At 39.7% G+C, this 24,586-nt stretch overlaps 1 protein-coding gene across 1 annotated transcript; it reads left to right on the top strand.

Annotated features, from left to right (window-relative positions):
- The first annotated feature begins 2,548 nt into the window (after positions 1 to 2,548).
- Positions 2,549 to 18,516, top strand: LOC121862434 (malate dehydrogenase, mitochondrial-like). Its single transcript, XM_042360733.1, has 7 exons — positions 2,549 to 2,712; positions 7,014 to 7,208; positions 13,006 to 13,173; positions 13,658 to 13,780; positions 13,960 to 14,097; positions 17,641 to 17,783; positions 17,919 to 18,516. Exons 1-7 carry the CDS (start codon positions 2,635 to 2,637, stop codon positions 18,094 to 18,096), a joined length of 1,023 nt encoding a protein of 340 aa, XP_042216667.1. The 5' UTR covers positions 2,549 to 2,634; the 3' UTR covers positions 18,097 to 18,516.
- Positions 18,517 to 24,586: the final 6,070 nt, after the last annotated feature.

Below are 24,586 nucleotides of genomic sequence, written 5' to 3'. Positions count from 1 at the left end.
TCCGCCAGCTCCAGGTATGTACATTCGACTGAGTAGTGCCCCTTGAGATGCCTTACACCTCAATTAGGTCACCCCTTGCCCGTCTGTACTATAAACTAGGCAAGTTTTATGCCGGGGCGCTCCTGCTTAACACAATTGCTCAAGGTATTGGATATTTGGACCCATATTCTGGAACGGGGTGGTAATATCGACAATATTTACCTAGATTTTGCCAAGGCTTTCGACAGTGAACCCCACGAAAGGCTGAAAATCAAACTGGAATGGGTACGGAATTCGGGGAAATGTCCTAGCGTGGATAGAAGACTTTCTACATGACCGCAAGCAGTGTGTGGTGATTAATGACACGAAATCATCATCCGTACCTGTCACAAGCGGGGTACCACAGGGCAGTGTATTGCCGATGACGCCAAGTTATTTCGGGAAATCAAGAACCAAGCGGACTGTGAAGAGCTGCAGAAGGACCTCTGTGGGCTCCAGGAATGGTCGAAGAAATGGCTGCTGAGATTCAATGTCACGAAGTGTAAGAGGATGCACCTGGGGCATACCAACGGTAAGGAGGCGTATCATATGTCCCAACGGGATGAAGAAACTGCATTATTTGAGACTAAATGTGAGAAGGACCTAGGTGTGTATGTTGACAATGAGGTGAAGTTCTCGGGCCATTGCGAGAAGAAGGTAAATCAGGCAAATAAATTATTGGGTCTTATAAGAAGTTCGTTCAGATATCTAGACGGTCCGTCCCTCGTAACGATCTTCAAGAGTGAAGTGCTTCCCCATCTGGAGTACTGCCACCCCGTCTGGTCCCCGAGATATGCTAGGGACTGTCAATTGGTTGAAAATGTTCAAAGGAGGGCCACAAGATTGGTGCCTGCACTTCGGCACCTCAGCTACCCTGAGAGATTGGAGCCCCTGAACTTGCCTAGCTTATACTACCGACGAGCAAGGAAAGACCTAATTGAGGTGTAAAAGCATCTGTATATTTTCAGCCACCGGCTGCAACTCTATTAATAAACCGTTTATTATTATTATTATTATTATTATTATTATTATTATTATTATTATTATTATTATTACTATTACTCAGTCGAGTGTCCTTACTTGGAGCTGGCGGACGCTCGCCCCACAAGGGGTCACAGCTTAAGATTGAAAAAGCCGCAGGTCCAGAAAACTGTGCGGACAAACTTTTTCGGTGTGAGAGTTGTGAACTCTTGGAACAATCTACCAGAGAGTGTTGTGACGACACCGAGTGTGAGCTCTTTCAAGACCAGCCTTGACCAATACTGGAGCAGGTTCAGGTACATTCAGGAGCCGGTACATGCCCAGTACTTGCCAACAGTGTGTGACAGAGACGTGACCGGTGCATGCCCAGTACTTGCCAACAGTGTGTAACAGAGACGTGACCGGTGCATGCCCAGTACTTGCCAACAGTGCGTGACAGAGACGTGACCGATCGCCCAAGCGGATAACGAGGCAATCAGTGGTGAAGAGTATAAAAGAAAAAAAATGAGTGGGCGTCACCATCACCCGTGTGCCGTATGCACACGTACAAAAACAGATCACCTTGAGCTTGTGTTTCACTTTGCTATATATCATTGATCAATTAGAGTTTACTGTGTGATATTGTATGTGTGTGTCAGTGTGTGTGCATGTGTACATATTAAGGACGTCAAGGGAAAGACATCAAGGTAATATTGGTTTAAAGCATGAAAGGGTCAAGTGCAAGAGACGGAAAGATTTAAAGGGACCTGCTGGTATTGTAAGAAGATTGGGCACAAACAGGAGGACTGTTACAAGTCTGGGTGGTGGCAGGCTACCGTGGTAAGTAGTGTTAAACTAAGAATGACATGGTTTTCCCAGACTGATCCGTGGTACAGGATATAACCCAAGCAGGATATAACTGAGAGAAAGTAAGGACATAAAATTCAGAAAATACAATATATATGACGGAAGGAATAAAGTATAGAAAAGAAGAATAAATAGAATAAAAATGAAGTAGTAAAAAATGAGACCCTTACAAATGGTCAAGACCAGACTTGACCAGCACTGGAGCAGGTTCAGGTACATTCAGGAGCCAGTACATGCCCAGTACTTGCCAACAGTGCGTGACAGAGACGTGACCAGTTTATGCCCAGTACTTGCCAACAGTGTGTAACAGAGACGTGACCGATCGCCCAAGCAGATAACGAGCCGATCAGTGGTGAAGAGGATAAAAGTATACAGAGAAGAACATCATTACACAAACAAGACAGGCAAAACATCTTTGGTCTCAATAACCAGTGTGTCTACATAAATAAGTGATATGAAGCTCCATTTGTGATTACTAGTCAATCATTCAAGTACAGTAACATGTATTTTTGACACGCTATCTTTAAAGCGATGTTTAATGCCCCAGATTAAATAGTATGATATATAATATAATTATTTGTTTTAAGCTCATATAGTAATCTGTATTTTAATTAGATGAATTAATTTTCTTAACTGCATAACATGGAACCATTATGTATATATTTTTAATTTATTTCATTATGGTTTAAAAAGGAAATTGGCACCAGCGCTTGAGGCACCAGCCGGCCCAGTGTCTGTCCTCTGCACCGTCCTAGTGGAAGGTGTGCAGCTGTATAAAACACTTTCAAAATGTTTTCCCGAGTTGCAAAGCCTCAGACCATCTGTGTTCTTGGTCAATTTACCAAGAACTTCTCAACAACCAATGTGGTAAGACAATAGTAGTGTATTGTGTGTGTTGTAATCAATAATGGTGACTTGGCTGATGGCCCACTTCCTATCGATTTTACTAAAAAGATTTACACTTACCATTCATGAACTGACTTTCCTATTTCTTAAATTCTGATATGTTATTAAAGTAATGCAGTGAACAGTGTTTTGTTTAATGGCTACAGTAGTCATGGAAGATGAGGGAGCCGGGTGGTGAGGGTTGACCTTGGTGGTTCATGAAGGGTACAGCTGATCTGTCACAGGTGATGTACACCCTCCAAGCACAACTCTGCATATATGTTGGTATTCTTGCAGTTTGGGCCAATACACTGCCGACTGTTTTAACCACCCCCAATTTTTAGGTCTCCTTATTTGGAATATTTCCAACCCCATTTCAACCAGGGAGCAAAGAATAATAACGTCAGAAATGAATTTTAAAGTTTTTACATCCTTTTTATTTTTTTTTGGGTGGGGTGGAGGATAAATTCTGCATGTATAGGTGTAGACAGTGGCACCCCAGGTAAAGGTGACCAGTGGTTTTAAATCAGGGGAATTCAGGCTTGGGGAAACTGATTCGGGAGCAAGAGATATGTTCAATGAGAAATCAATCACAGAATTTTGGCCCTTGATGTGCTATTCCTACCCAAAAGTGGCAGAAAGAGCTATCCGTGCATTGCTTCCGTTTGTGTCGACATATCTTTGTGAGTCAGGCTTTTCAACTCTGTTGCAAATTAAAACGAAGCAACGTAGTAGATTAGAGGTAGAAAGTGACCTGCGTTGTGCCCTTTCAAGCACTCCTCCGCGTATCCCAGAATTGGCGAAGAAAAAACAATCACAGGTTTCTCATTGATTGTAATCTTCATCTGAATAAAATTAATTACAAATTTACAATATCCTGGTATTCTATTGAACTTTTTGTTTATTGCATTATGCTTCAGTTTGGTCTGTTAAGTAATTCATTATAAATATAAAAAAACTATTTTACTTTTATTCAAGTTCTATAAATCCATCAACATTTTCAATTGGCATTTAATTTGTAAAACTCCACTATAAAAATAATCCATGTAAAATTGTAAATGTATATGTACTAATATGGAAAAAATAAAGGTTTTTCAGTATTATATGCATATTAGTATTTGGAATGCACTTTTTGAGGCAGACAATCTTGGAAAGGAGGGGGGAATGACATTCTGACATATGGTGAAAGGGGTGCATGGGGCAAACAAGGTTGAGAACCACTGGTGTAGACAGTGGCACCCTCTAGGTAAAGGTGTAGACAGTGGCACCCTCTAGGTAAAGGTGTAGACAGTGGCACCCTCTAGGTAAAGGTGTAGACAGTGGCTACCACCATAAGGAGTTTGTTGAATTTCTTGATGTTACTTATTGTTTTGATGTATTAAGTACAGTATTTTAAAAGAAACGACAACTTTCTATTATGATTTTAAATATTTTATAAGAAATTTTTGAAGTACTTTATCCTACGATCATAAATTCACACAGGCTAACTAATTTCTAAACTACTGGGCATATTGGCTAAAACTACAATTTTACCCATATGTTATACTGTATGTAGTGGATATTTTGCCGTAACCTGGCTTAGTTCTTGCTCTCGCTATTTTACCGTAAGTGTGCTTTGATTGGCTAAGTACTTTCTGTTTAATATGACTGATGGTCTACCTCCCAGCTAGGAAGTTCGGTAATGTTAGGTAGGTAACTTTGGTTGGTTAGGTCATGTTTTATTAGGGTCTAGTAAATGTCACCTCTTTTATAACAAGTTTCCATGCACAACAGAAATATGGTTATGTATGTTCACAGCTAACAACGATCGACTCATGGCAGAATAAATGCCAGATGACGCCAGAGTCACTGTCAAATATAGTTCTTGCATTGCTCGCAGGGTAATGGATGATTGGTCAGTCAGAACGCACTCACAGTAAAATAGTGTTAGTGGGAACGTACTGGTCACGGCAAAATATCCATTGGTTTTTTTCTATGGCATTTCTTCGCTTATGATTATTTTCAGAGAAATTTGCCCTCCCCCCCCCAGGAAAATCATCGTATTTTTCCAAAGTTGTTAGAAAATGAATTTTTTTTTTTTTTATGATTCTGAGCCTTCATTTCTACCGTTAACCACTATTTTTTTTAATGTCCCCTTATCCAACGATAATGGAGGACCCCCATTGGGAACCAGGGGTGGGGGAAGATCACAAAAAACGTAGTAATTTGCAATAGAAACGAAAAGTCGGAATAATCCTAAACCTAACCTATCCACCTGTGTGCCTGCCTTAATTAGACTCGGAAGACTGAGTTGGGGTCATCGGGGTCGTCCTCGTCATCCATAGGTTGCACTGGACCAAAGGTGTTGGTCAGCTTTATAGCTACAGGGCTGGTTACACTTCATGCAAGTAACCTCAGTTGGCACAACACTGTTCATGGAGAAATTTTAACACCTTACCGTCCTTACCATAATATTCTACATGAAATCTTGCGATGGCTTGGAAGTAATCAACATCACAGATATCTTGGAAATAAATTCAAATTCATGGGGGTCACGGCAGGGGTCTTATACCGAGCTGTGATTGGTTGATCCAAAATCAAACCCACCAATTAACGTGTAAGATTCTTCTAAAGAACAACTGCTCATGTGCCAGACTCTAGCACATGCGTACCTAATGCAATATACTAACAAACACACAGGAGCTCTGAGACAGTGAGATCAACAAGTACATAGAAAAAATATGATATTCCAAAAATTTCTTGCAATTTTCTCTGGAAGTAATCACAAGTGGAAGATATGCTATAGAAGAATAGTCTCTTGACCAAAACTATAATAATACATTAGGTTTTAGTAAATGTCACCTCTTTTATAATGATAAGAACATCTGTGGTTAAAATGACCAAAATCGAAAAACTCTTCTGGTTAACTGTGTTTATAGATACACAGCAATCGTTTTTGCGTTGTTCGCCGGTAATGGACGATTAGCTAATCAGAGCGCACTCATGGTAAAATAGTGTTACTAGGAACTTAGTTGGTCGTGGCAAAATATCCACTGCCTATAGTGTACTGTATTGTACTCCCACAATTCAAGGGGTACCGTAATGGAGGGGGAGACGGTTAGCATCAGAAGGATTTTATGGAACTGCACCAAATTTTCAGATGTTTGGATGATAATAAGTAAGGAAATTGAAACGACAATGTACAGAACTTATTAGAATATGGGTAAAGTTTTAGTTTTGGTCATCCGGAAAATCTTACGAATTTAACTGTTGGAATCAGTGGTTGAAACAATTCTCAGACACTGGGAAATTTGCATTTTCAACTAGTATGGCTCTCGAGTTGATCAATGTCATTTGTGAGGGAAATTTCACAGAAGAAAAGGTATATCATTTTGGTCAACTCGCAAGGTTAGGTTAGATTGAAATTATTGATGTGTTTTGAATGATTCTGACCGTCATTTCAAATAGGTGGATGACCGAAACAATAATTTTACTGGTGTCTTGGAATTGTTTGCGTTACAGGTAATATATACTAGTACTGTACAATAGTTGCCAGCAATTCTTATAGTGTAGAGAGAAAGAGCCCCCCCCACCCTCCAAAAAACAAAGCAAATTAAACGTGATTTACCTCTATTATGTTACTGTTGCATATTAATATTTCTTGAGTATTTTAACTGATATGCCCCCTCCCCCATCCCACCAATTACCAACATTATTAGTTCAAAGTAGACATGGCTTTGAAGTAGAGGGAAAATGTGGGGTAAAATACTAAAAATATAAAACTAAATAACAAAAAACACCAAACCTTTGAAAACCTTACCTAACCTTTTCCAACATGTAAAAATCCTGAAACTATAAAAGGCTTTCCTTCATGTTTTTCGTATTTAGTATGTGATGGTGGCGGTGTTTTCAGTGTTCGGATAAAATTTTATTTGGGTGATTTTTCTTAGTTTGTCATGGATTCATGTTCTCCTTCACCCGAGGAATCTAACCTAACCCCGAGCAAGAGAAAATAAGATGAGCACAATTTCTCGGTCATTGAGAGAGACAACTTGACGAGATTTTTATTTGTATGCTTATTCTGGGGAATCATATATGGATCTGAATGAATAGCCATAGTTTAAGAAAATTGCAATTGCTGTATTCCACCTGGTTATAGATCTTCAGGTAAGAAACATTTTTGTGAAGTAGTTGGTTATTAAAATAGTTCTTAAGAATATTACATTTATTTTTTTCTCTGAACACAATTTCATAATCATTGTGTATTATAAAGATCACACTAAGGGAGCTTTATATGTTTACAGGCCAACAAGAAGGTCGGAGTGATGGGTGCGAGTGGAGGCATTGGACAGCCACTCTCACTCTTGTTGAAGAACTCTTCTCTTGTGACAGAACTTTCACTGTATGATATTGTCCACACCCCAGGAGTTGCAGCTGATCTGTCTCACATTGAGTCTCCTGCCAAGGTTACTGGCTATGTTGGCCCAGACCAGCTTGCTGTGAGTATTAATTGTTGTTTGGTTTAGACTTGTATCCAGTTACATGTTGTGAAAAAAAAAATGCTAGGGTAAGCAAATGATACTGTTAATGACACTATACTTCTGTACAATCAAGTACTCAACTCAGTCTACGAAACTGTGAAACAGAAGAAAAGTGTTGGATAATATTTATTTTTCCTTCTTTAACCTTTATTTTTGACACCAATGAGGCATATTGATAAGATTTTTGTTGGACAGTAACTCAGTGTATACGTTATAACTTATTTACCATTAATTCCCAATTAAATAAATTATTTGGCACTTAACCTTCTTGTGCACGAGATAAGTTTTAAAATTTCCAGTTCCAAGATCACATCTCTGAGGCCCCCAGGGCAGGCGAGACAGTGCACCGTTGATATATATTTTGCTTTATCACTCCCCCCGCTGCCGCCCCCAAAAAAGGAGAAAAAAATATCATAACCCATATATATTTGGCTTCATAACTGATTGCTCTTCAACATAAGCAAATAAAAAAAAATACAAGTATATGCTGTAGTAAAACCTGGATAAATCATACTTCAATATATTGGAATAAGCTTTCTTCGCACTCTGCGATGCATTGGTCACTAGAAATGGTAAAAAAAAAATGGAAGATTCACAAAATAAACCTTATGAAATGGACCAAACTTACTGAATACTGTACAGTGGTCTAATCAGATTTGCTATAGGCCTAGTGAGAACTAAGACACTTGGGCAGGTTGGGCCTGATCAGGTGTTGCCACATTCACCAGGTTTATTTATTTATTGATTCAATATTATATTCTCTTGTGGTTTATTGTTCATCATGATTAATATAACATCTTCAGTAATAGAGAAAAAATACAATGCTGCATTTACTCAAGATGTATTCATGAGAGCTTTCAGCAGACCAGCTCACAACAGGGGTCACTATAACACATTGTATAGTATGTGATATGAGGATACCTTCCTAACAACGTTATTTACTATCTTTGAGTGTTATATGATGACTCAGTTTGGCTACTTGTACACTTAGATAAATGATTAATGAATAAACCAGAGTATATGCAGATACATAATACTACTGTACACTACACTAATATTTATTAAGTGATGATAAATATACTACAGTGGTCCCTCGGTTAACGAACAAAATTCGTTCCAGAAGGTTGCTCGTCAACTGAAAGCATAGTTTCAATGGGTTTTTGGGTGATTGGTTCCTGCTCACCAAAAATTGCATAAAGTCAACAAAAAAGGTAGTAAAGTACACTTACTTTGAGGTGTGTATGTAGAAGGCTCCTGGATGATGATGATGTGAATTTGAAGTGGGAGGTGGAGGAGGAGGAGAAGGGAAAAGAGAAGGAAGTGGGGGTGGAGAAGTATTTTACTGCTTCTTGGAAGGTGAGTCACCTTCCATGAAAATGTCAGGAACCTCTGGACTGACAGATTCTCCAGCAGGAACATCCCCTCTCCTGCTTGAAGTGGAAGGCTGAGGGCTAGCATCTTCTTCCCGCTGCCTTTTAGTGAAAAAACTCAATTTTTGTTTGTGGGGCATCTCTCCTCATCATTAACTGATGTTTGAAGGAGACCACTGTGTCCTCCACATTACACAAAGCTAGTTCTGATTTTTCCACATTAGGGTGCCTTGAAGCCAGTTTCCTGAACTTCTCCCAGTAGTGAACAACATCTTTCAAATCTGAAGTAGACATAAGGCCATCACTTTCCTTTTCCTCCTCACCAATGTCAGCCTCTAACATCTCCCTGGCTCTTTCACAAATAAATTCGGTCGAAACTGAATCGCCTTTCAATTTTTTTCCCCTAATCCAAATGAGAAGTAACCTCTCTGTTTCTGGTATTAGGGATCTACCTTTAAACACTCTGGTAGATTTGTCTCTCGCTTTCACTTCCTTGAATTTGTCTTTCTGTGAAAGGATTGTCGACACAGTTGATGTCAACCTTCCATATTCTTTGCTAAGCACATTTGTTCTTATGTCTTCTTCATGTTTCTTAATTATTTCTTGTTTCACCTGGATTGAAATCACTTTTCTGGATTTCTTGGGACCCATGTTGGATTCAAAAACAATTTCAACACTAAAATTTTAAGTTTAATTGCTGTAAATAAAGAATATTTTCTTTAAATCAACAAATGCACCAGGTCGAAGGGCATTTGACAGAGTTGAATGATGTATGGCCCCACTTAGCCATGATCTAGCTGGAGTCATCTTACCTCAGGATCATTTTGGAAGCCATCTAAATTCTATTGAAGAAACTGTGGATGAAGAATTGGAAGAGCACAATTTTGCCCATGCAGGGAAAATTCTCGCAGACATTTGGTCATCTATGGTTATTGATGGCTACCCAACAGTTGCTGAATATGTTGATCCACAGGAAGGAAGTGAATCAAATATCCTTGAAAAGAGTCCTTCCTGGTACGCAAAACATGTGCAAGAGAGTCGGCATCTTCTACATGTCATCAAATGCCAAGATACAGCTTGCTGTGATGCACCAAGAAGTTCTTACTTTTCAGTTATTACCAACAGATTCTTGCCATCACCACTTCCCCTTGTACAGACAGCAGATGGCTTATTATGTTGTCTTGATGATTTGAGTGTCAACTATCCACCACTCTGTCAATCTAGCAATGGACAAATCTGAGCTACCAGCTCGGGCAGTTAAAAACTTTCCAAAAGGCCTACCATATGATTTGGCATGTCCTAGTCTGAAGAATGAGCTACAGAAGCACATCTGTGGAACATGTGGCAAATACTTTTCCTCAGTCAAATCCATGACTTCATATATTAAGAAACACTGCTCAAGTCGCAGTAGCCATTCTGTTGTGAGTGCTCCAACAGAAAGGCTGTGACCTCAAAGATTAGCTGCGAAGAGACAAAGGGAATTCATGTGTGTTGTCAAGTACCTGGAAAAAGAAGAGTATGAGCTGCACATGGAGAGGAAGAATTGGATACTGAGTGACTTGAAATGCCAACTGAGATCAAGGCTAACAAAGGTACACCAAACATGACTATACAAAGTAGAGAACCAGTGTGGCAGGAAGACTGTTAGATCTGGGACAACACTTGAACCACCCCTGGACACCTAAATATTTAGACTGAGAAATGAGTTTTCAGAAATATATTGTTTTTTTGACATGCAAACATTATACAGATATCAGGAATATACAGTCTCTCCTTGACTTACGACGGGGTTCTGTCCCGAAGACCAGGTCGTAAGTCGAATTGGTCGTAAGGCAAAAATAATATAGAAATTCTAAAATGGGTGTCTCTTTTTCTTCTCAGCACCACAAGGACTCTCACTCTTACGCTTGCCAGCCATTTTAAGGGAATTACAAACAAAATTTTTGTCCGTACACAGCGCGATCACTAACGTCGGGACTCGAAAATACGTAATGTGAAAAATGTTTTATACGACCATGGCCGTCGTATGTCCGGGTTGTTGTAAGTCGAGGAGAGACTGTACTGCATAAAATATATTTGCTTTTATTATTAAAGTTGTATAACTTGCTTTCACCTTTATTTGAAAAAAATAGAATACTCTGTATGCATGGATTTGACAAGGTATAGAAAGACCTCGGTACATATATTTCCTTTGTACTGTAATTCTTAGTACACTTTTAGTATTAAAGACTTTCAAAGATTACATCTGTATTATTTAGCCTTTATTTTATTTTTTACTGTAACACCTGGCTTCATTCCCCCCCACCCCCCTCTGCACTACATAATTTTTGAATGGCACTTGATACAAGTATTTCATACTGTAAAGTGTTATATACAGTATAATACTGGTAACCACAGAGATGAGTGTATCGAGGAGCAGCAGGCACCAGGTGGTGGGTGGCTCCCTCCCTCAGGACTACTTTCACGTGTCTTTATGCTATTTCACCATAATTCCTAAACGTATTATTAAGGTTCATTTGGTGACAGGTAAATATAACATTATCATAAAATAATCCTTTCCAAAAAAGAATCTCACACAACCACAGAAGAATCATTGTGCTATATTGAACTACAATACTTGCTTTCAAAGTGTGAACAGGTGATCGCTCTCTCTCCCTCACCATGTTAACAGTGCTCTCCATCTCTCGTGCTTACTACAACATGGCTTCAGCATTTAATAAATAATTTTGTAGTGTATCTGCATATTCCCTGATTTATTCATTAATCAGTTGTCTTAAGTGCACAATTAGCCAAATCAAGTCATCAAATAATGTATAGTATTACTCCAAAGTAGTAAATAATAATATTAGGAAAGTAATTCCATATCAAATATTACTTGTACAGTATGTTATATTATACTGACCTTGTCAACTGATTTGCTGAAAGCTGTCGGAATGTATCCTGAGCGAATACCTTCCGATACAGCTTATCCTTTTATTTTCAAGTCCTTACAAAATACAGTTCCTCCCCGACTTACAACCTACTTGACTTACGACCACCCACACTTACGACCTGCCTCAATCGTACCAAAATTTTCTCAAATTACATATTTTCGAGTCCCAACGTCAGTGATTGCGCAATGTACTGGCAAAATTTTCGTTTGTAATTCACTTTAAAATGGTTGCCAAGCTTAAAATTGCAAGTTTTTTGGTGCTGAGAAGAAAAGAGAGACCCATTTTAGATTTTCTATGTATTATTTAAGCATTTTCGACTTACTACCTGGATTTGGGTCCCTAACCCCGTCGTAAGTCGGGGAGGAGCTGTATTGTGTGTTTTTCTATTATTAAAGGTGTTACATTAATTATGATGACTTCTACACCGTAAGAGGCTAATACTATGAGAATATAATAATGAATCGATAAATAACCTGGCAAAGGGGGCCCGCCCTCCCTCCAGCCTGTTTACATATGCAATATCTCAGCCTTCATTAGGCCTACAGTAGATCTGATGAGACCACTATTGTACAGTATTCAGTGAACAAAGTTTTTTTATTTTCAGTTTTTTTTTTTTTTTACCTTCTGTATTTCTTAAAGTAGGTACAGTACAGTATTCTATATACAGTAATTTTATCCGTTTCTTAAGATAGCCGTTATACCAAGGCTATATCCATAATTCTCATCTAGTACCTAATCACAATTCTATGTACTAACCTAAGCAAACACTGTACCAGGAATTCTCTTAACATTTAATGCCATAATATCTTGACTATCGGGGGCTTATAAACACCCTTTGTTGTTTCTACTCTGTAATCCTTTTTTGTGCTACCGCTCACAAGATGAGTATGGGATGCACAATAAACTAGCTGTTCACGGAAACTCAAAAATTCAATTCTTAAATATGTACAGTACTCTACTAAATTATACCCATTTCTAAAAGCCCTCGAGTATCCCCGTTGCAGACAAAACGTACTTTACATGAAATGTTAACTTAAACGAGTGTAGATAGTGAGGTGCGGCACTCTGATATGATGCATATGAAGCCAGAACTCGGACATGTGTCACACGACACCCATGCACAGATGTTCAACCACACCTATAAACACACAAACCATTTAGAATGATGATGGATTTTCTGGAATTTTATAAATATTTCTGGTGAATAGAGGGTCGCCTCAAGAGTCCTAAAAAAGAAAAGAATTCTGGTGTATCTAGGTTCTACTGTAGTACTTATAATTTCCTCTTTCCAAAATCTTCACATCTATTTATTTTTCATACCTTTTAATTAAGTGTAGGTAAAAGATACTCTTCTTTAATCAATATAAATTGTGGGATTTTCTTATACAGTACTGTGTAAAGTACCATTTAAAATCCTATTTTTTTTTAGAAGACCCATTTATTACTTTGCAGGACTCTCTGAAAGGATGCGAAGTGGTCGTGATCCCTGCTGGAGTTCCTCGCAAGCCAGGCATGACCCGTGATGATTTGTTCAACACTAATGCTTCCATTGTTGCCAACCTGGCAAAAGCCTGTGCTGAGAACTGCCCCAAGGCAATGATTTGTATCATCTCCAATCCTGTAAGTTCTCTGGTCTAATTATTATTTATTTTTTTATGTATTTTGCTGTTAAAAAGAAAATACAATTTTTTAGTTTTATTCCTTGCTGGAAACGTTCTGTGTTTGTTTACACTGAGTGCAATAACTAAAATAAATGTAAATGGATTTGAACAAAACTTGGTGTGTTCATATTACCGAACAATACTTGTCCTTTAGACAGACTCTTAAGTACGGAATGCTATACAGTATGTTCATTTTAGTTCAACATATTCCTTTCTTTCTCTGGGTTTTACCATAAGCCAGTCATCTTACCTGCTGGAATATCAACCCATGAAATCTTGGTCTAAAATTGAAAACCTTCTTCCCTATCATTATGCTTCCCATAATCCCCAACAATTCTATTTCATTATTTTGACTTTTAATACACACTGATAGAAAAATATTTGATTAATTTGTCTTGTATACTGTATTTCTCTTTTACATATATCTTGTGTTTATTTTCTAGGTTAACAGCACAGTACCAATTGCTGCAGAAGTATACAAGAAAGCTGGTGCTGATACAAGCCGCATATTTGGAGTTACCACTCTGGACATTGTTCGTGCAAACACCTTTGTTGGCGAGCTTAAGGTATTTCTGTTTCCCATTTTGCCAGATTTGGTGATGTGTGTATTAGTGATGGTTGGCAATAATATAGATATTTTATTGATATTGTTGCAGTAGACCGAGTTTTTAGTAAATGTCATAAAAAATACCTAAATGATTCTTTATATGTAGAATAAAGATTAATATACTACCCATCATCTTAGGGCTTGGACCCCACTACAGTAAATGTGCCGGTTATTGGTGGTCATGCAGGCATCACCATCATTCCCCTCATCTCGCAAGCGACTCCCTCAGTTGAGTTCCCTGAAGATCAACTCAAGGCACTCACTGAAAGAATCCAGGTTTGTGCATTATATATGAAGTCTTAAAACTCCATGGGGAATAATTGAACCCATCATTCTGTAGTTTTAATCAGGGTGTGCATGTCTAGTGTAAATCTTGTGAGAGGATATTCTGTTATTCATGACGGGGTGTTTCGGGGAATTCTCAATTTAAATGTTGGTTGAGGTCACATCAACTATCCCACCTGAAGAGAGAGTACAGTACAGTAATTTCAACTCGGTAATTTTTCTCAAATTTATTGTGGGCTTCTTGGTGCTTCCTCCTGATCGCTGGAATTGAAGAATTAATCTATGAAACGGTGCTTTATGGTGGAGTCTCAAGAGGTTTAAGAGGTGCACACGTTAATAAAACAACAAAGATTCTTGGCCTCTAGTGTTCACTTTCTCCTCCCAGACTTTTTTAATTGAAGGAATGATGCAAAGTCCCCTGTTTTTTTTTAATAAGTTCCAGTCAATGGTGTCGGGTCCTGGGGTTAAATGTGTAGACTTGTTTGTTTATACAGTACCAGTTGGCTATGGAACATGAATGGAGGATCAATCCCTCGTATTTTAATTTTTATCCATACAGTATTTGTATCTCTTTTTCATCAATATTTGCATCAGTACATCTAATCTTTCTCAATAACCATCATCCTCACTTTTGTGTTTTATAAGGTAAGCAAATGTAAAGGTTTATGAGGGTGGAATGTGACAAGCTGTTAGTTGTTTAAGATTGGGGTGATGAAAGTGTGAAAAAGAAGTGAATTAGTGTACCGGTATTATGAAGATTGGAAGGCACTGAGTAAAGAACCACTTTGAAGAAAATTGTAAAAACATGGTGTATATTACATGTGTTTTTCCAATAAATCAATAAATCATGTAGAAAGTACTTCTTTATGAAGACACTTTCTAGATGTGAGGGGCAGTATGTTAAGAGAGTCAAGGAAGAATGGTAGAGGTTGAAGGAGGAACGAAGAGGGTGGTGATGAGACTATTGTTACTACAGCATAAGAGGAAAGAAGATGGTGTACAGGTATCCTTCAGATGCAAACGTTCGTGTTACAAAAATTCACTTTAACGAATTTTCTAAATTGACACCACTATTTAGAGAAAGAAAAGTGTCCCCTACTTGTATGAATTTCCAAGATGAGAGGGCAGTGAACATCATCCCAAGCACCATCAACTTAATTGTCATCAGCTTCATAATCATCATCATAAACATCATTCACCATACACACAGCAAGCGGGTCATGAGGCGGAGACATTGATCAAGAGTATGGGTATACAGTAGAGTATTTGTTAGTTCATATTCGTTTGTTTGTTATTTCATATTTAATATATTGTCTTATGCCCATCATCATATCACTCATTATATGGGATCTGTACTAATCATTGTCATCATAGCAAGAAGATCCAGGATGAGTGGTGAGTGTTCAGATATTCATACTGCAGAGGCGGTTTAAACTGAAATAAGCCTCACCAGCCAGCGCCAGATATGCTTTTGACAAACTTCTCACTGCTTCCACGTTGATGATTACCTCCCATACAGAATACACACCCTTGCACTTCATATTAATTAATTTATAGTTTTATAATGTATTTTCTATTTTTAAGTCATTAGAGTATTGAAATGATTTTTCACAACTTTACAGTTTTATTACTTGTAACAATGGTTACATGCTTTACCATCCATCAAGGCCACAGCTGATGCACTGTTGCCAAATTTTTCACTACTTCCACATTTCTGGAGCAGTAATACTATAAACTTTTGTAGAAAAATCATTACAATACTTTAATGTGGCTTATAAATAAATATAATGTAATATAAAACTATAAAATAAGAAAAAATAAAGAACACGAGTGTGTGTGTGGTGGTGGCTGTGGTCTTGAGCCATCTGATAACTGAGGAGCCTTCCGTCCCAACCCTCCCTCCTCAACCATCTGATAACTGAGGAGCCTGTCCCCCCTCCCTCCTCAACCATCTGATAACTGAGGAGCCTTCCGTCCCAACCCTCCTCCCTCAACCATCTGATAACTGAGGAGCCTTCCGTCCCAACCTCCTCTCCCTCAACCATCTGATAACTGAGGAGTCTTCCGTCCCAACCTCCCTCTCCCTCAACCATCTGATAACTGAGGAGCCTTCCTTCCCAACCCTCCCTCCCTCAACCATCTGTTAACTGAGGAGCTCTTCCGTCCCAACCTCCCCTCCTCAACCATCTGATAACTGAGGAGCTCAGTCCCAACCCTCCCTCCCTCAACCATCTGATAACTGAGGAGCCTTCCGTCCCAACCTCCCTCCCTCAACCATCTGTTAACTGAGGAGCCTCTCCGTCCTAACCCTCCCTCCCTCAACCATCTGATAACTGAGGAGCCTTCCGTCCCAACCCTCCCTCCCTCAAAATGACGACACCCACATCATTTATATACAGGCTTGGTGTTAATAAATCAATTGTTTAACTTCAAAAAAGTTAATTAAGAGATACAGTAATAATTTGAGCTTACGAATATCAATACCCTTCATATACTGTCAAATACTTATTTTTACCTGATCACAGTATTTGGCTTGTCATTTAATTTTTAAGCAAATTACTATTTTTTTCTATAATAGTATTTAATATTTTATATCGATGATAAAACGTACACCATAAGAGACTGATCATGTAAGAATATATAATAATAAATGTTTGAGGGTGTGTGTGTGTGTGTGTGTGTGATGTTGAGGTGTGTTCCTGACACATTAACATGGGAATTAAGACAACATTCATCCAGTGAGAGTCTTGTGTGACTGCCTGGAGGCAAGATAAACATCAGCTCTTGGGGGAGTGCATTAAAGGGAATCTCCTGCATATATTATATTTTCTTTATTTTTAAGCCACATTAGAGTATTGGAATGATTTTTACACAACTTTTATAATTTCATTACATGTAACAATGGCACTGTGCATTACCCTCTCCCTCCCTTCCCCCCTCATTCCCCAAGGCAGGGAGGGGAGCGGTAAAGGCCGTAGAGACCCTCGCAGCCAATACAGTAGTGGAAGTTGTCAGACGCAGTACACAACCTCCTTTGCACTCTATTCAACCCATAGTGCAATCCGTGGAGGGGCAAGGGCCTTGTTGTTTAAACCCTCGTACTGTAGTTTAAGGGATATGTGTACATAATGTTATACCTGTACATATAACTATTTATACTATATGTACTGTAATTTGCACACTTAAGGGAACTGGCACAAAAAACTCATGAATTTTGCTCTTTCTCGGGGTCCATTTTACCTAACCCCTACGAGCTTTAAGGGAATAGTGTAATATTATAACAGCCACCACGACCTTGTGTTCATTCCTTCGAGGCAAAATGTCAGGAATAAAGTTGTCTCTCTGACTCTGTGTTTCCTTAAAACATAAAATAGGTATTAGTGGTTGTTATACAGTATTTTAATTAAGTACAGTATTGTGAATGCAATTTACATGGGAAGCATGTTAAGGAAAACTTAGTTGCTTGTGCAAAGTGGAAGCAGATAACATAAACATTAAGACAAATAAGATGCTGAAATTCATATTCCCTCACAGGATGCAGGCACTGAGGTGGTAAAGGCCAAAGCTGGAGCAGGCTCAGCAACTTTGTCCATGGCCTATGCTGGTGCTCGCTTTGCCTTCTCTATGATTCGTGCCATGAATGGAGAGGCTGGTGTAGTGGAGTGTGCCTATATCAGGTAATGTATAGATCAGTGTCATATTGCATAACAGTATTGCATGTATACAAATAATTTTTTATAGTTGCCTTTTGAAATTGGATAAAATTGTTTAATTCACTTTTAACACTGCTTATTTTTTTTCCCTTTTCCTAGATCTAATACGACAGAAGCAACCTATTTCTCCACACCTATTGTTCTTGGTCCCAATGGCATGGAGAAGAATCTTGGCCTTGGCAAACTTACAGCATATGAAACCAAGCTGGTAGAGAATGCAATTGGAGAATTAAAAGCTAGTATTAAGAAAGGTGAAAGCTTTGTTGCAAATATGTAAACTCATACACGGATGTTCCTCCTTAAATTGGATGTACTGTATAGGAATTCATTTTGATTCACTGTGTCTTTTTACTAAGGATGTGGTTTGTGTCTTGAATAGTAACTGTATATTTGGAAGGGTATGAACTTACCCTAGTTTAGCAACTGACATCCAGTTCTAACTCTCCTGGGTTTGCTATACCTGTATTTCAAGTGTATAACAAGGTTTGTGATAGTTGAAGTTAAGAAATTGGTAGTGACCCAGTCATCGTAGTAAATATTGTTATGTTGACCTGTACTAGACACAGTGTTTCATCTGTACCTCTACATTAAGTGTAGGTCATCCTTATGTTATTTTATTTAAGAAATTTATTGATTTTGACATTGTAAATATATTTTCAAAGAACTTTGTTGACAAATATAAATAAAAACCGGAAAATAGTTTTTAATAAACCCTGCAAATGAGGTACAGATTTTGTAATCAAGTCAATAGCCGTCTTTTCAAGAAAGCAAACTGTGGTCTTGCATCATGGAGCTGGATGTTACTGATGATTATCCAAAAATTTTGAAAAAATTGCTTCCCAATTCCTGAGTAGGCAGGATTGTATAAATACCCCCTGCCTTACTGGGTAGAAAGGGCTTTCCAACCTGGCAGGACTCTCCACCAACTTTTCCTTCTTTATTAAAGATGGGAGGCCCCTATCAGCTCCAGAAGAGAACCTGGCAGGACTCTCTAACCACTTTATAAATAATTTTTCTCTAACCACTTTGCACGAATCTACTCCCGTGTTACTAATACAAGATTCTTAAAAAAAAAAAAAAAAAATCCACCAGCTCCAAGAGAACCTGGTAAGATTCTCCAATCACCTCGACACAACTTTTCTATAGACAGCACTATCTTTACTAGTGGTTTCTTCTATATTACTAACATTAAAACCATGTGTAATTATTGTAGTCACAGAAAGGTAGAAACTGCAACAAAACCCATGCAAACTTAAAGGTTAAAGCAGATAAAACGAAAACAAAAAACAAAGGTCTGACGACCCAATGATAAACAAAATGAAAAAACAACAAGAAAAAAACTCTGCAACGATCTGATTGAACCCAGATTCATTTAAACTCTACATCTATTGTACTTCTATTTTCCCCCCCTGATTCCTACCCCTTCCTTCTTCCCAATCTTAGCTAAAGACATCATGATCAGGAAGGTCATTCTACTCCACGCTCTCAAGCCGACAAGACCTCCACTCCAGAAGCTCCTCTGCAACACAGCAACTCCTCGGCATCCTACTGCATTGTACATACAATAGAAGGGGAGTTACTCTCTTCTGGGTTTCCTTCCACACCTTCGTCCTGAGTGCGACATCTCCCTTAAGTTACGTGTGTATGTGGTCCTAAAGAAAAAGAAAGTTGACTAACTGCACCACATACACTACGCTACATTTGGTGACACGTCGAGTGATGCACTCACACAAGATGGATGAGAAACGGATCTCTCTTCCAGTCTTCAATCACAACATCAAGGACCCCAGACTGTCAACACGTGTCCGACTACACCCGACCATAACAACGGTCATCAGTTGTGAGACACCAGTGTCCTACCCTGGGACACGCCTGGAAGTTATATGGTCCACAGTGTCTGTTGTATATGTTTGGGGATAATTCTGGAATATAATTATCCCATGTTGGGTAGTGAACCCATATAATTTGTTGGTTTCAGTATTAACGTGTTGTGTTGTGAGTGCATCCTCATATGTACTAACAACAGTCTAGTGAAGTATCATATGTAAGTTTGTCATGTATGTGATGACATGCACCAGTAATGTGTGAGATTGGCAGTAAGAGAAGCCAAGGGTTGTTCCTGGTAACTGTATGTAATGTAATGTAACACCAGTAAGGTTGTGAGAAGTAAGAGTACAGTATCCGAGTAAAGCCGAGGAGTTGTATGTTAATGATATCTCTTCCCCTACTTTGATTTTGTTAATAAACCCTTTCTTAGAGTATTAGGGGTATTCATTTCATCCCAGTATCTACGTTTATTCTGTCCAGTGTCCCTGATACCAGAATTACAGTACCCATGTGCCGGCCCTCGCCATGCTACCAAACAACTGAGGTTATGTAGTAACCTTGAACTGAAATATGTAGACAGAACTATTGAAGGAACTAAGACAGAGAAGTAGGGTAAGGGTGGCCTCGGTGGTTCAGCAGAAGTAGTGTGCCCCCGCTCTTACAAGGGTGGAGCTTGAGTCGTAACCCCTCCCCCCCTTACACTACTGTCTGGGAAGATATTGGAAGTATAATGTACTGTCTAATGGTAAACCCTGCTGCTATATGGCATCACAAAAATTGTAGGGGTCTCAATTGCTTCTCTTACATATATTGTTTCTCACTATTGATATTTTTAATTTTTGCATTTCTTTATGGTTCTTTATTATTATTATGATTATTATTATTATTATTATTATTATTAGTGTTGTTATTATTATTATTGTTATTATTTTATTAGTTTATTTTTAATTTTGTATTTTTCATCATAATTTTTTTTAATATGAATTATAATTATTATTATTTTTATTATTATTATTAAAACATTTTCGCCCCCCCCCCAGGCCCCTATGTGGGTCAGTGACCCTTGCCCGGGTGGGCTAATCCCCTAAAAAAAAAATCAATTTTCTCGGCTGTCTTCCTTACTCGTGTCAGTGCCAATTTAGCCGGTAGGGTGGACATCCAGTACCGGATGAAGTGTCTTTTCAATATAAGACTACTCTAGGCAGGAACAAAGGTGTCGGCAGCTTCCATTACTGAACTTTAGTATGCAGACGGCCTCACCCTTGTCGCTCACACTGAACGCGACCTACAGGAGATCCTGAACACCTACACAGATGCGTATGCACACTTCGGCCTTGAGGTGAATGTATGTAAGACTCTCTTTCAGCCTGCCTCTGGTTCAGCCACACGCCCACCACCATCCATCCATCCAGCTTAACGGTACTACCCTCTCTAATGTTCCCCACTTTCAGTATTTCGGCTCCCACCTGTCCACCACCACGGACATCGGTGAAGAAATTCAATATTTGATCAGATATGCTTCTGAAGCCTTTGGCAGACTCCGTCTTCAGCTGTAGGGAACAAAAATTATGTACAAGTTACACGTATATCGAGCAGTGGTCCTCCCCACCCTGCTGTATGGCAGTGAGACATGGGTGACATACAGGAGGTACCTCAAGAGACTTGAAAACTTTCACCAACATAGTCTACGTTCCATCCTCCGAGTGCGCTGGAAAGGCAAGAGAACAAATGCCAGTACTCTCACTGACACCAACTGTAGGAGCATCGAGGCTACCATTATGTTGGACTGGCCATGTTATCTGCATGGACAACAGTAGGCTGCCAAAGCAGCTACTTTACGAATAGTAAATGTAACACTGGCGGGCAACTGAAAAGGTATAAGGATATTCTTAAGACAAACCTGAAAACGTGCCAAATCGACCCCCCTCACCTGGCAGACGATTACTCCACAACGTGACGATTGGAGAAGTACCACACTAGTAGGTGTCAATACTTTCGAGTTAGCCCGACTGCAAACCGAGGCAGACAAGCACCAACACCGGAAAGACGCTGTCGCCGCCTCTGCCTTAGTAGACGTCGCCCCCCACACGTGCAATATCTGTGAACGACCCTGCTGGTCCTGTATCAGCCTCTCGAGTCACCTCAGAGCTCACCAACGAAGGTGACATCCTTAATAACTCGTATCATTGTATCATAGCTGGTTGATCGTCATACTCGATTCTGAGTGACAGCAAAGTCGTAGTCGTAGTGTGTGTGTGGTGTTAGCGTTGTAAAGTAATTAAATATATTTACTTGAGTACTGTACTCAACAAACAGGGAGGTTGTAGGGGTATCGAGATATTAATGTTGTCTAGCACTCAGGATGGAAGGAAACTCTAATGTGGTTTTCTTATATATATAAGTTATATGATAGACAGTCTGGTGCTGGAGGTGCCGTGTGGTGAGGGGCCAGCGTGGAGCTTGCTGGAGGAGGTGTTGCTTGTTCAGGAAGATGGGCAGAATGAGAGTTGGTTGGTGAGGAAGCTCAGAGAAGGACAGCTGGTGGGTCGCCATGCTCGCTGGCGGGAGCGAGGACCGCCAGGCAGGCGAGGAGAAGCGAAGGCCGCCAGGCAGCGGCGGAGGAGGAGGTGTTGCTTGTTCAAGAAGAATGGTCAGAATCAATCTCAATGGAGAGACAGAGCTTATATACCCAGCAGCAGCCGCTATGAGTCATGTAGGGAAAACCCGAGAAGTCGCCGGTGACTAGTTCCGTTGCTAAGATACGGTAACATCTGGTTGGTTGCTAGGGAGGATGGTAGCAGCTTGGTGACGCCGCTACGCAGTTGTAGGCAGTTGTAGGGGAGACGTCCACTACAAGGTACTACTGTAGTGGATTCCTCCCCTACAAACGCTGTTTGTCGCTGAGTAGCCGACCCCACGAATTCCCCAGTGTATGCCTCGTGGTGTAGGTCAACCAGCGCCGCCTTACATGACGGAGGTCAACTATTAAGCCACGCTTACCCCCGCTATATAAGACCTGACCTCGTGGTGACCTACCTCTCTTTCGACCTACAGCCAGTCTTCAAGTAACACCTCCTCCTCCTCCTCCGCTCCTGCCTGGCGGCCCTCGTTTCCGCCGGCGAGCATGGCGACCCACAAGCTGGTCCTCCTCTGAGCATCCTCACCAGCCAGCTCTCTCTACATCACGCTTGTAACCATGCTGCCACTTCCCAGCATCAAGCTGCATTGTACATCCGATTCAATATGTATACAGAGAGCACATTGTGAGTTTCCTTTCTCCATCCCATCCTGAGTGTGAACCAGCATCTCGTACCCCACACTACCACATGGGAAGATATTGGTAGCACAATGTGTTGTCTACTTGTATTGGTAGACTGCTGTCATATGTGACCAAGTCCCAGGTTGCTGATCTGACTTTCTGCCTCATTTACACACAATTGCAGGGTTTCAATTGTTTCTCTTACTTTGACAACACAACATACATAATGTATATTGTTTCTCACTCACGATTTATTTTTTCGTTTGTGTATTTATTTATGGTTATTATTAGTAGTATTTTTATTTTTTGGTAATATTTTTTCTATATTTTTATTAATTATTATTAAATATTATCATTATTATTATTATTATTATTATTATTATTATTATTATTATTATTATTATTATTATTATATTTTCGCCCCCCCTAGGCCCTGATGTGGGTCAGTGACCTGTGGTCGGGTGGGCTAATACCCGTAGCAGTAGTAGTTTTGGGGGATTACTGGTCACTTCGCCGTTAGGCTATTTAGGCCGAGGCTGTCTCCCCCCGAGTCGTTTTCTTTGGACTTCTTCCCTTTATTCCTTTTGCTTTTCAATTGCCATTCTTCTTCTTGGTCTTGTTCTTGTATATTTTCGTAAAAGTAAAAAAACGGTGATGATTTTAATGTTGCTGGATATGACTCATTTACGAACCTTTCTCAAGAAACTTGCAAGAGGGGTGTAGTTATCTATGCTAGGCAAGATCTTAGAGCCAGCCAGGCGAGGGTACAGGGAGAGGATGTTTTTGAAGAGTCCAGTGGTGTAAAATTTAACTTAAGGGAGGGGACTTACTTATTGTCGGGTGTATCTACAGATCCCCAAACTGTGGCCCACTAAATCAAAGGAACTTAAGAGCCTTAATAGAAAATGCGGCGATGCTCAACCCTAGCCACCTCCTTATCATGGGGGACTTTAACTATGGCGACATCGACTGGAAAAACGAGTTGACCACAACTCCGTAAAAAAATTAAATAACAGCTTTGTCATATGGCAATGATTTTGTGGTTGTAGGCCTCCTGACTTGGGCTGTACCTCCTACCCAGTGGAAATTTAGTTTTAAAAAATACAATCGCGTCTAGCATTAAAAATCCTACATCGATTTACACTTTCACATCACTAAGACGATCTTGGTGTATGTAATCATTGTCCAATTCCTGCCGCTCAACAACGAAGACCCGAATGCCGAACACGCTTTGTTACAGAGACGCAACACGCCCCAACCCACGCAGTGTGAAACAAGATTCCTAACAAAGAGAAATTACATAAACACAAAGAGAAATTAGACTACTGGCCACGTACACTACGCTACAAACAGCACCACCTTGCCGACTGGGTCAACGCCATCTGGTAGTCGGCAATTAACAACACTTCCTTGCCGTATCACGACATTGGAGCAAGAGTCGCCAGCCCAATAATATCACTGACACGTCTCTCTAGCCTCTACCACAACACTCTAGCCTCCCCCTTGAATCACCAAGGTGACGACGGACCTGTATCTCTCCCTGAAAAGGATTTCGCTCTCATCCTCTGTTCTGGAATAGTGACTCGTCCTAAGGACCTCTGGCCTTCCCCGGGTTCCTGCGCTTCAAGTGACCGCCTTAATCATACCCACGTACCATAACATTCACTGCAGAGAGCGGTAG

This window comes from Homarus americanus, unplaced genomic scaffold, assembly GCF_018991925.1.
Source record: "Homarus americanus isolate GMGI-L3 unplaced genomic scaffold, GMGI_Hamer_2.0 scaffold31037, whole genome shotgun sequence".
Taxonomy (NCBI): domain Eukaryota; kingdom Metazoa; phylum Arthropoda; class Malacostraca; order Decapoda; family Nephropidae; genus Homarus; species Homarus americanus.
This window is presented reverse-complemented; position numbering and strand designations above follow the sequence as displayed.

Bases quoted from the DNA above. Each gene is read 5' to 3' on its own strand.
- LOC121862434 (XM_042360733.1), top strand. From the start codon at position 2,635: ATGTTTTCCCGAGTTGCAAAGCCTCAGACCATCTGTGTTCTTGGTCAA. The intron at 13,781-13,959 runs GTATTTCTGTTT...CCATCATCTTAG, and splicing joins CCTTTGTTGGCGAGCTTAAG to GGCTTGGACCCCACTACAGT. The intron at 17,784-17,918 runs GTAATGTATAGA...CCCTTTTCCTAG, and splicing joins GTGGAGTGTGCCTATATCAG to ATCTAATACGACAGAAGCAA.